Source organism: Drosophila suzukii, chromosome 3, assembly GCF_043229965.1.
Source record: "Drosophila suzukii chromosome 3, CBGP_Dsuzu_IsoJpt1.0, whole genome shotgun sequence".
Lineage (NCBI taxonomy): Eukaryota > Metazoa > Arthropoda > Insecta > Diptera > Drosophilidae > Drosophila > Drosophila suzukii.
The window spans coordinates 89,293,417-89,305,465 of record NC_092082.1 but is presented as its reverse complement, the minus strand read 5'-3'; the positions used below and the strand labels follow the sequence as shown (position 1 = coordinate 89,305,465).

Genomic DNA, 12,049 nt, shown 5'->3' with positions numbered 1-12,049 from the left:
CATTTTTTAAATGGCCTAAGATTTTTATAAAAGTATGGTCATATGAGCCAATTTAATTCACCTGAAAACACTTAATTGAAATCTACCTTCTAATTTTTCAATGGTCAATAAGTTATTTTCCTAAATTTTGAATTTTTCGAACAGGTGTCGCATAAACGGTTCATTGCTCACCGCGAACCGGTTCCAACCATCCAATGCGAACCAGCCACCACTGCTGCGAACCGGAACCACAGTGGTGAACGGAACCTGAACGGAACTGGAGACGCGACGCAAATGGAAAAGAAAACATAAACGCTGAAAGCTGGAAAAATGCGCTGTAAATCGCCAGCCGTTGGATTGCAAGTGCAAAAGCGCGTTGCCGAGTGTGCCCGTGAATAAATCGCGATGCAATAGGGTCGGGAAAGTGCGGAAAACAGCAGCGAAAAGCGAGCGAACCCAGCGCCACCCCCGCACCGCCCCTCCACTCGACGAGCGACGTCAGCGGGCGAAAGAGCGGGCGTGTTGTTTTTGCCATTGCTAAATAATTTCTCCGGGGCGCTCCGCTGGACAAAAAGTGATTTTTTTCCGCTGGCGTGCGCGTATAAATAAATAGCTGAAAAGAGCCAGAGAAAATCTAAGGCACAAAATCAGGCAGAGAAAATACAAATCGGTGGAAAGAAAAAAATCAGAAAAAATCAGCGAATAGAAAGTGTATACCGCCTGCACTTGTGCCTGTGTGTGCCTGTGTGTGTGATGTGTGTTGGTGTGCGGGGCAGAGAACACAAGGTGCAAAATGTTTACAAAAAAATCGCATGCCGACGTGAAGAAATCCACGGCCAAATTGCAGGACTGCAAAAAGGATTCAGCCTCCAGATTGCGACACCTACGCATGATATTGGGTGAGTTCAACAGGATAGCTCTATATCACATCCCCAGAAAAAATCCTAACTTTTTACATCATCTGAATGCTATTTTGCATCAAAAATACCTTTAAATCTTATCTACATTCTGGATTTGGAGTTTTCTAAGGAAAGAGTTCGGGGAAACCCAGTACTCTATTCAAAATATACTCTTAAAAGAAAAATAATAGGGTTCTTAAGTTATCTTGAGATTATGGAGAAATGGACATATATTAAATGTAATAATCTTTAAAAAATTCTAAAATATTCTGGAATAAAAGCAAACCCATATTGTTTAATATATTTCAAGAAAAATAGGTTTGCAGATACATTATTATGTCGGAATATTTAGATTTTTGTGTAAATTCTTTTGAAAATTCCAAAACCGTTTTCCACCCAAAATAAGTTATTTCAAAAACTGCTATTTTCTGAACATTTACACTTATTTTGCCCCTTGAAGCCAAGGTCCCGCGTTGGCGGTTCTGTTGGCCGTTAATTATTTCATAATGTATTTGCATTCATAGCAATAACAATGAAACTGGTTGGCTGTTTTTTATACATATACATTTTTTTGGTCTGGTGGGCGTCGTTCGCACCATTTTTGTTCCACGGTGGCTCGCTCTCAATGACGTTCTGCCCACAGTTCGCATAACAACAACAAAAAGTGGATCCACAATGTTGGCCATTTCCTGTTGGGCGCGAAAGAACCTCCACACACACGATTGTACCCCACATAGGTCCCAATTCCTCCAGTAAAAACATTAATTTATGCAAAAGCGGAAAAAAGATTACAGAAAAAACCTCTACACATGCTCCGCTATGTGGCAAGCGAAAATGTGTGAAACACGTTAAGTGATAAAGAAGCAAACAAGTAGAGCCACAGGTCCACTTCCCTAAGACGGAACTTAAAATAAATCAATTTACTCAATTTTAACCCCGATCTCTTACTCATTCTTTTTGCTTGCGTTTTTAAAAATAACATTTAACTTGTTTTCTTTTTATTGATAAACTTATTATTTTACAAAGGATGACTAGACACAGTTTAATAATTTCTGAATGAGTCAGTTCCCAAAGAAGTTATTCACTTATAAAAGTTTACTTATTATAAAATCTGAGTAAAAAGAAATAAAAGATCCATGTTTGCTCATAAGTTATCATTTTATGACTTGAGTATTTGCAAATAATACACATTTCCAGACTTCTCCCGATTTCTATATGCTATGAGGCAATCGATAAGGTATGAACTTTCTCATTGTTATGGTTCTAGTATGCCAATAATAACAGAATAAAATGGTTCCTTACTTAACTTTATAAAATTATTTTGGTATTTTTGGCAAATTTTCTTTAATAACACGAATTTGGGAGAATAATTTTATAGTTCGCTTTAAAGAATTTGACCTGTTTTAGCCACCAATGAACAGCAAGTACGGGTTTCGAGTACGAGCCGCCGATATGAGCCATCTCCCCACCTTCGCCACCTCTTTTCAGTGGCTTTCTTTTTGTGTCACTTCGGCAAACGACTTCCAACAGGTGCCCCCCGATATAAAAAATTACAAATACACCTGACTTGACACCCTCCGGTGCACTATTGTTGTTATTTCTTATGGTTGTTGCTGCTCTCCGCTGCCATTGTCCCTTGGCAAATTACACGCATTAGACATTCTTCCCAATGGCTGCGTTCCCAATTGTTGTTTTTTAACCAGTTCATCAGCAAAGGCACTCAAAGAAAAGATTTCCATTTCCAAGAAAAATATTTTAAATATTCTTTGAACCAGTTGTATAAATATATAACTAGAAGCCGTACTAATATCATAGACAAAATCGACTTTTTTTATAAGAAAATAGAGGAAAACTATAATAATAGAACTTAAGATCTCTTAAAATGATATAGAAAATTGCGTGGCTTTGTTTTCTGTGCAATGATAGACATCTTCGCTTTGGCCTTCTGCTGGAACCGGTTTCAAAGGTTTCTTACTCTGCTTTATCTCTTTGTTTAGCTTTCTTCTGTTTTGCAGTGTGTTTTGCTGATGACAGCAAGCCGGCAATGGCAGTGAACCCCACCCCTAGACCCCTTCCCCAATAACCCGTCCCCCAACCCCACTGATTCATCACAAATCGCTGAGCACCCATCATAACGTGTTTTTTTCGTAACTCGACTTTTAATAGCTTTCTGGCCCCCAGTTTCGTTTGTTGTTATTGGATATCGTCATGCGTGCGTTTTCTATATAGATATAGATAGGTTGGCAGACATCGGCTGCCTGGATTGGATTTGCAGCCTTATCAATGGTGACATGCACAGGTGCTCGACTCGATGTTGCGTCACTATCTTGGTTGTTGCCCCCTGGCGCCATTTTCTTATCACTGATTCACAGAGCAATAACTATGCCTACATTTTGGTAATATTTCCGTTTAATTAGTCTCTTATCTATGATGTTCCGATGTAATTAAGGTGTCACAGAAACCCCTTTTACCTTATTACAAACCTATATCAGGTGTATTTCTTTATGATGTGATTTTTCATTATGACTAGGTTCTTTTTTATTCCTCATTATTTTCAGTGTAGGAATGCACTAATATCGATAGATAATATTTACCCATTATGCAATTCGTTATCTCAATTGTTGACCTATTTTCTTTTAAATTTTTCAGATAATGTGGAGCTAGAAGAGTCGAAATCACTGTTCGAGACCAACTACAGCCATGTCTACTTTATTCTGTACGACACCTTTATTCAAGCCGAGGCGAATCTGAAGCAAAAAGGTAAAAATAATGAGTTTAACCCAGATATGAATATTTATTGTGAACCGAAAGCAGGGGTTTGTACACCCCTGATCAGGTATTATTAATGTTTTCTTTGCTATTTTGTTTGTCACTCGAAGAGGTTGTATGTACTCTAAATGAAACTTAAAATGAACTATTTGATAAATCACTATGGTGTTTTGAGTTTATTTTTTAACAACGTTAATGGTAGTTTCAAAGTAAAAGAAGAGTACTTAAGCTTCGTTACCTCGAATACCTGTGTTTTTTTAACCCATTTAATTTTTGGTTAATTTGCTCGTATCTTTTGAGACTTAAGTGCCACCAATTAAAAAAACCAACAGCGATGACATTAAATCTTTTCCTTGTTTGGCTTTCGTTAATCTTTATGCTTTGTCCCGTTTTCGTAGAGATAGTTATTTGAAAATAAACGAGATAATCTAAATTGAACTCCTGATATATTTCTATTTTACCCCCTTTTTCTCTCTATTTTTGTAAATCCCCTAACTGGCAGAACTTCCGTTTCACATTGGTAAGTTTATGTGGTTCCTTATTGACATCTTGAATTGACCATTGACTTGCATCCGCCTCTTTCCCTGCGACACTGCTTCTGAACTCAGTTTACCATAAGCTCATGCGTCCACGTCCCATGGTCTCTCCTTTCGCTTGAAATCTCAGAAATCTCTCCGAAATGCACCACATGCACATCTCTGTCTCTCTGCATCTTGTGCTTGTCCAGACATTTGGAATGCATCCCTAGAGCAAGCAGGAATATCTTATAGCCTATAGTATTTCCTTCACTGATACATATTTTATTTAATTTTATTAAAACAGTTCACAAGGCGCATCGCGAGGAACTAGACGGCTCACTATGGCTACTGGAGAAGATCCTGTGCCTTCTGCCGGAGTTGTTGGCCCGCCGGTGGCAATGTCACTCCCTGAGTCGCATAATGGCCAAGCTGCTCCACCTGGGCAACTCGCCCAAGCTGAGACGGGAAGGTGTCAGGTTGGTGAACCCCTAAGATTCATTCTAAAAACTGCCTTTACCAACTATATTCACTTTTAGATACTTCCTGCTTTGGTACCAGACGTTGGGCGAGAATGCCCCAGGCTATGTGCACGCCATGTACGCGGATCTCATCCCCGGCCTTATTGTGCCCCAGAAAGGTGTCACCGGACCGGATACGGAGTTCAGTGCCTCGGACTTTCTTACCCATCCGAACATGAAGGCGGATGGGGGCATGGCCTCCGTTTTCCACGACAATGCATTCTCGCATCCCGTGCAGAGTTCAGAGGTAGTGGCCCTACTGCCTCCTTCATCCAGCGAAAAGTCAGCGCCACCGGATCCCCGGGATGGCCTGGAGGTTCTGCTAAACAGCATGGTACAAACGGCGGCCTGTTTGCGATGGCGTGATAATCGCGCCCAGAAGGATCACCGGGCATTTGCCTTCCTGCTGCAGCGCTTTATGGATGTATTCCTGCCAGTCTTTTCGCCCAATTTCGATACGAGCTGCTCCATCTACAATCCCCGCCTGGATCTGCCCGTCATGCGATCGATCAACAAGAAGGAGGAGGTGATGGCCTCGTGTGTGGTGGTCCTGATCACCTGGGTATCACGTTTCACCCACGAGCGTTTGTTGAGCCATCGCTTGGATTGCACTCTGCACATTGAGGATGTGGACCATGTGCGATTGCAGGGCTATCAGCAGGGACGCATCGTGAGGGATGTGTTCTACGTCAGTCGAGAGAACATAAACTTTGTGCACGAGGTGTACCGTCAGGCATTTCTGCTGAACTTCACCTCCAAGCCGCAAATAGAAGCAATTCGCACGGCCATCGCTGTGTACCGCGATTGGATGACGGGCGAGACTCCTCCGCCGTTCCTGCTGGAGCCCAATGACGATCCGCCCCCTCCGCCGACGGCGGGTGGAACTCCTAGGAGTCAGCGCCTACGCACGCCCTCGTATGTGGGAGCCATTGCGGGCTCCAAGGATCAATTTGCGGTCAGAGCTGGGCGGCAAAATGTATTACAGGTAAATTTACAAACCTTTAGCTCGATTTTCCCTTACTGATTTTTGCTATTTTCCCAGGTGTTTGTGACCAATGCGGCGAATGTGTTCCTGGTGAACACCGCCAACCTGAACATCTGCTTCCCCACCCGCTCGCGAACTTATCGCTCCACTCCACTAGAAGAGCAAACGGAGATCTGCAAGAAGGTGCTGAATGTGTACCGCACCATGGTGATGAACACGGAGATGGATTCGCGCACCTGGGAGCAACTGCTGATGGTGTTGTTGCAGGTCACCTCAGTGGTGCTGCACCAGAACCACCATACATTGCCAAGTGGTACCCCTAAGAGTGCCACTTTGGGCGGAATCCTGGGGTCGGCTATATTCCAGACTCTGATTGTCACATGGATACGAGCGCACACCAAGGTGCCCGTCAACGTGCAGTTGTGGGAGAAATTCCTGAATGTCCTGCAATCCTTGACGCACCGCGAGGAGCTCATCGTTGAATGGAACAAGACCATTCAAACTCTGACTCGTGTCTTTTCGCGATACACATACTGCATAAACTTGCTGGATCTTCCCCTGGATCGAGTGGCGGAGAGTCGGGCGGAGAAACGTCGTCGCATAGGCAGCGTCTGGCAGGCATCGGGATCGGGTAGCGCTGCCAATGGAGGCAGTGCCGCTTCTGCTGCCATTAGCCAAAGCCGACAGCGGGAATCCCTAGCGGAATCGGGTAGCAGTCGCTCGGAAGAGACCTCGTCGCAGATGCCACTTGCAAATCATCCACGACCTCACCACCAGCATACGCAATCCCAAGGAGGCACTGGCACACGACCAGTTCCCCTGACTCCCATGCTAAGTAGGAGCTATAGTGAAGGCAGCTTAGCTTCAGCGGCCAGGAGCTCTAGAATACGACGCCGTCGGGCTGCCACTCCCAAACCAAAGGTGCTCCAACCACCACAGACGGGAGAGAATCGCTCTAACCCACAGGATCTGAGGAGAGCCATGTCCCTGGACTCACTGGCTAGGAAGGGTGATGCAGAGGAGACTGACAGCTACCAGGAAGGTGACAACGAAAGTGGAGCGGGTTCCAGAAGTCCCTCACCCACAGCCAGCAGCGGAATTGAAGGTGGATCCATCAAAGATGCCCAGCTGCAGATAGATGCCAGCTTGGACGATGCCAATTCTGGGAGCTACGGGAGTGGCAGCAACTCTGGAAGTGTTTCCGGACGTCGCTGCATTATCCTAGGAGGCTCAGCGGAGGGTTGGCATCCAGATTCCACCTCCATCATGTGGAAGCGCATGCTTGGTGCCTTGGGAGACGTAAATCGTATCCCAAAAGCGGATCTGCACGCCCAGGTGTTTATGCATTTGCTGGAAATGACGCAAAACCTCATCAAGATCAAGCAGAACCAAGGAATATCCTCGGATAATCAGAGCACTCCACCGATGCCGACTTTGGTGCCACCCATTGGAATTGTGGCGCCCTGGTGTTATGGATCTCTTTCGCTAGATCGATCCTTTAAGAATGGCAAACTATGGGCCCTTCAATTACTCTGCTCGCTCGCGATTCATGGAGCTGTGGGCATGCAGCAGCTGCCCTTGTTTTATCATGCTCTTCATCAGCTGCTGACTGGTGAGGATCGGGACTTGATTTATGCAATTCTCAAACACTTGGAAGGACCTAGGTTGCTGAGCTTGCTTTTGCCAGGACACACTTTGCTGCTGCTGGACTTGGTTCATGCGAGTGCTATATTGCTGACTTCCCTGGAGGTTTCGAGGAGCACACCAAGAGCCGAGGTGGCGGCTCTCCTGGGATCGCTGCTCTGCTACCCATCCTCCTTGCTGCCACGCCCTGTTCTGCAGCCCTCGCCACAGAAGTTTGAGCTTATGGAGTGTCCGGATTTGCAGGATCACATCCTAAACATTGTGCTCAGATGCGCCAGGCGGGAACCTTCGGCCAAGGCGCGATGCATTGCCCTCTCACAACTGGGTCAGTGGCTGCTTATGCGTCTTTCTCAACCCTTGCCGGTGTCCTCGACGTCCGGAAGAGGAAATCTCTTTCAACAGGCAGTGCCCCATCACAAAGATGTGCATCCCAAGGAGACGCAAGTCTACAATCCGCGCATCAAGGAGGTGCTTCAAGTACTTCTCCAGGCGCTACAGTTTAAGCATCACACTATCGCCATGGTTGCAGTGGATTCGTTAAAATTGTGCGCCGAACGTGGACGCCAACTGGCCGCCATTGAAAGGGTTCCCCACCTAATCATCACAGCCATCTGCAAGGCTTTGGAAATCCAGAACGTAACCAAGCCCAAGGATTCGGACAAGGTGGTTCTAACATCGCTGATGCTGTGCTTGGGTGAATTCTGCATGGCTATTCCTGCCCCAATTATGCTGACGCCCTTCAACGAACAAGGTGATACTCTAGTGCTCCAGGTGCTCAGGGTACTACTGCAAGTTGCTTCGGGAGCTCCACGCCATGAGAGGGTAAAACTGACCGCCGACGACGATTTCGATATGCACATTACCCACGACGATCTCCAAGGAGATGGACGCCTTCCGGAAGCTACCTATCAAACATCCGAGACCATTCAGAAATGCATCACAGCCATCAAGTTGTGTGCCAAGGCGGTTTCCATGCATCTGGTCACCCACGTCGGTCACTTTCCCATGGGAATCGGAGCATCTCGCTTGAGTTCCATGGTTGAGGAGCAGGATGACATTGGTAATGCTGCCTATGGTGGTCAGGTGGAGTCGCGACGCGACTCTGTGGAACTTCCTTCTGCTGTAAATGCTCAGAACATGCAACTGTTCATGCTAAACTCCGGTCTGGTGGCCAGTTTCATTGAGCTGCCCACGCTGAAACTCCCTGGTGGAGGAATCACGGCTGGTTTGGTCACAGCCGAGAAGCAAGTTAGGGTCCTGATGCGGGATCTCAATGGCAAAGCTTGTTGGGATGCCTCTATATTGTATTCGGAACCGCGGAAGGCGGAGGAGCCTCCTGCGAAAACTACACCAAAGATTCACCACACCCAACCGTTTGATTCCATGGTTTCTTCTATGGTGGCGCATGAGCTGCAAGCACCGCGACACACTCTGCGTCACCGTCCGGCGGGAGTGCTGCCGCTGGCCAAGGATATGGCCCCGGATCTGGATCAACTGGACGATATGCTGGCCTATATTGGTCATACCAGTCCAGAGTGTGTGCCCCCCACTGTAAGCCAGTTGAATGCTCCAAGCAGCAGTCCCCTGAGTGGAAATCAGGAGGCGCAGGCGATTTCGGTGATCCTGAATCAACGCCTCTTGGAGCAGGAATTCGTAACACACTCGGCGCTGGCTCCATCCCCAGCTTTGCGTCACGCCAGCTCAAATTCATCGCTGCAGCAGCCGGATCAGAGGTCTCTGCACTCTGCAACACCCTCCTTTGATTCTCTGCCCACCCGCACCGAGATGCCGTTCCAGTATTGTCGACTGCTCTTCTCACATTTGGGTCTAGCTGGCTGGGAGAGACGATCCAGGACGCACTTGCTCCAGCGGAGCGAGAAACTCATGCGAGAGTTGCGAAACGTGGATCTTCAGAAATGCCGGGAAACCCATAAGATGGCGGTGATTTATGTAGCCGCCGGCCAGGAAGATAAAGGAAGTATTCTTAGGAATACGAGTGGAAGCAGCACCTACGAGATGTTTGTTTCCGCTTTGGGTTGGGAGATTGACCTGGAGACGCACAATGGTTTCCTGGGTGGATTACCCCGTCAAGGATGCGGGGCAACAGCTCCGTATTACGCCACACCCTTTCTGGAGGTGGTCTACCATGTGGCCACCAGAATGCCGTCGGACTCCTCGGAGGCCATGCTACTGAAGACGCGCCATCTTGGCAACGACGAGGTTCACATTGTGTGGAGCGAGCACCATCGGGATTACAGACGGGACATTCTGCCCACCGAGTTTTGCGATGTGCTGATTGTGGTTTATCCGCTGAAGAATGGTTTGTTCCGGGTGACTGTCAACCGGAAGCCGGAGGTTCCATGGTTTGGACCATTGGCCAATGAGAGCGTGGTAAGCGGCGCCTGCTTGGCCACCCTGATCCGCGCCACTGCCATCAATGCCAGTCGGACGAAGCGCGCCGCCTTGCCGCTCTACCAACAATTGTAAGCTAAACTTAAATAGAAATATTTTCTTTAGATACTTATGAGTTTTCTCTTCTTATACGCAGCTACGAGGAGCGCAACAGGTCGTTGGATAGCGTATCTTCGCGATACAAGGAGAGTACCACTTTTGAGGACTTCGCCAGCCGCATCTTTAATCCCATGCCGCTGTCCACTTTGGGCACTCTAAGGGAATCCAATGCCAGCAGTTCGGCAGCACCTCTTGCTTCGGCTTTGCTCGATCACAATCGTGCTTCCGTGAAAGGTGAGCAGCTGGATTTTTCGAATCAGTAAACGAATACTAAGATTGAATTTCACTTTTCAGGCTGGGTACAAGCTTCGATTGACTCAGGCCCCATAATTGGAATAGCACCATCGGCCTCAGCAGGATCCACCGCAGCCATGGAGGCAGCCACCGGAATGGCCTCCGCATCGCCGCGTGGCCCTCGAAAACTGGGAGCTCCCTTCAAGAGCGTGACCAAGAAGCACTCTCTGCAGCAGATCGTCGTCGGAGGCGGCGGAGGAGCGGGTGGTGACACGCCGCCCGAGAGTCCAACCTTGCCGCAGCGACGCTTCAAATAATACTTGTCCCTTTCCTGCGATTCCCGGCACCATCTGCACCCATTCCCTCCCCACCAATCGGGCCGAGGGCCAAGCCAGGCCCGAAATGATGCAGAGAGTTCTAATGCAAACGAATAGTATTGCGAAACACGTTTCCTCCTACATTAGTTATTGTAATTTATTTCATTATCCAGCTTAGTCTATCAGTGTATTTAACTATTTATTTCCTGCTACTCTGCTAATCGAACGCTACTCTCTAACGATTTCCCTTCCATTTTTCACTTTCAAGTTAACACTGTGTTGTAATACTTTGCGAATTTTACCTAGTTACAATGATTTCTTTTTACGTATTTATTGATGAATCCGCTCGTCTGCGATGCGGCTGTATTTTGCGTCCAATCAAACTCACTAATTTGAAATTATGTTATCTATGCACTCAATTATGTTAATTAATTTGATGTAATGTAAGATTATTTAGTTAATGAGCTTTAAGCATTCGAGTGCAAATTGATGATTATCAGCTAGCTGAACAATTGCTTTTCTCGCATTTACTGTGCTGCGCTTTTTATCCAAAGCAATCTGTTATTCAATATTATAGATATTATTTTTACATTTTTATGTCACATTTTACGCTTGGCAACGAGAAGCAAATTCAAAGAATTCGAGAATCGTTTTAAGTGTCCCGCACAAAATGCAAGAATAATCAAAATTCGAACATAGGAACTTGCTCTGCCCATTTAAAGCAACACGTCAACTACTAGTATTATGTAATCGACCTATTTGTATAGGTAGCCTAGTTATAAGCATTCTCTACTAACCAATCCCCTATCAACTGTCGATGGCAATCGTCACTAGGAGTGTGAGTCTTAGAAAGGAAAACAAAACAACAGAGTAACTAAAATTGTTCAAACAATCGCCTTTTATTTGTGTGTAAAAATGAAATTGTTACAAGATGATTTATTAATCAGCATAAGGATGTTCTTCATTTGTATTTCACTGCGAATTGTTTCAACGAATTGATCAAATTGATAGATTTATATTTATATATATTTACACCGAGATATGTTAATTTTGTATTTATGTAAAACGGGCAACTGAAAGTTAATTGCAATGCCTTTTTGTTGCACAAATGTTTTATGAAATCTGTAGTCTAATTAACACAATTAACCTTAAGCGAGTAAACATTTTTGTATAAAAAAAAATCAAACAAAAACCAATAAATCGAAAAGCAAATTAGTGCTATGTGAAATTTGTAACTAACACCAAGTAACGGATTATATACAACCTAAATTTACAACTACGATTTAATATGTATATTAATTTATTAATTTATTTGAGAAACAATCGAGTATTTTTCGTATAATAAATAACGTGAATTTCAAAGAGTTGAGATCCTGCTGTGAGGGAGAAGTTCTCTTTCCCGTGGGTTAGATGTTGTCAACATTTAGTAGTAATTAACTGGGCACGCAACCGCTCTACTGACACTCATTCCGCGCCTCCCAGGTGGCCCAGACTTATAGGCCGGGCCGTGAGAGGTCATTGCCTTGACTCCTGTTTTCGGCGGCTTCTCTTTTTAGGGGTGATTCGACCTCCGCCCACCCCCAGAAATGGTCAGACAGACAGGCAGGTCGGCTGGCTGCCAGGGATCAGTGATGGCAAAGGTCTAGCGAATTGTACTAGGTACATGGTCTAAAAG

General features: G+C 45.7%; 1 protein-coding gene across 2 annotated transcripts; it reads left to right on the top strand.

Annotated features, from left to right (window-relative positions):
- Positions 1-223: 223 nt before the first annotated feature.
- Positions 224-11,589, top strand: LOC108016154 (probable Rho GTPase-activating protein CG5521). 2 transcript variants are annotated; one of them, XM_036819698.3, is made up of 8 exons: positions 224-878; positions 3,528-3,638; positions 4,150-4,167; positions 4,470-4,641; positions 4,702-5,668; positions 5,726-9,795; positions 9,861-10,057; positions 10,118-11,589. In XM_036819698.3, the coding sequence occupies exons 1-8, from the start codon at positions 773-775 to the stop codon at positions 10,372-10,374; spliced, it is 5,898 nt and encodes a 1,965-aa protein (XP_036675593.3). In that variant the 5' UTR covers positions 224-772; the 3' UTR covers positions 10,375-11,589. The 2 variants fall into 2 exon arrangements, with proteins under 2 accessions (XP_036675593.3, XP_036675594.3); XM_036819699.3 differs by lacking the exon at positions 4,150-4,167.
- The last annotated feature ends 460 nt before the right edge of the window (positions 11,590-12,049 follow it).

Excerpts from the sequence above, each read along its gene's own strand:
- LOC108016154 (XM_036819698.3), top strand. The coding sequence starts at position 773 with ATGTTTACAAAAAAATCGCATGCCGACGTGAAGAAATCCACGGCCAAA. Across the intron at positions 5,669-5,725 it reads GGCGGCAAAATGTATTACAG|GTGTTTGTGACCAATGCGGC; the intron begins GTAAATTTACAA and ends CTATTTTCCCAG. Across the intron at positions 9,796-9,860 it reads TTGCCGCTCTACCAACAATT|CTACGAGGAGCGCAACAGGT; the intron begins GTAAGCTAAACT and ends TCTTATACGCAG.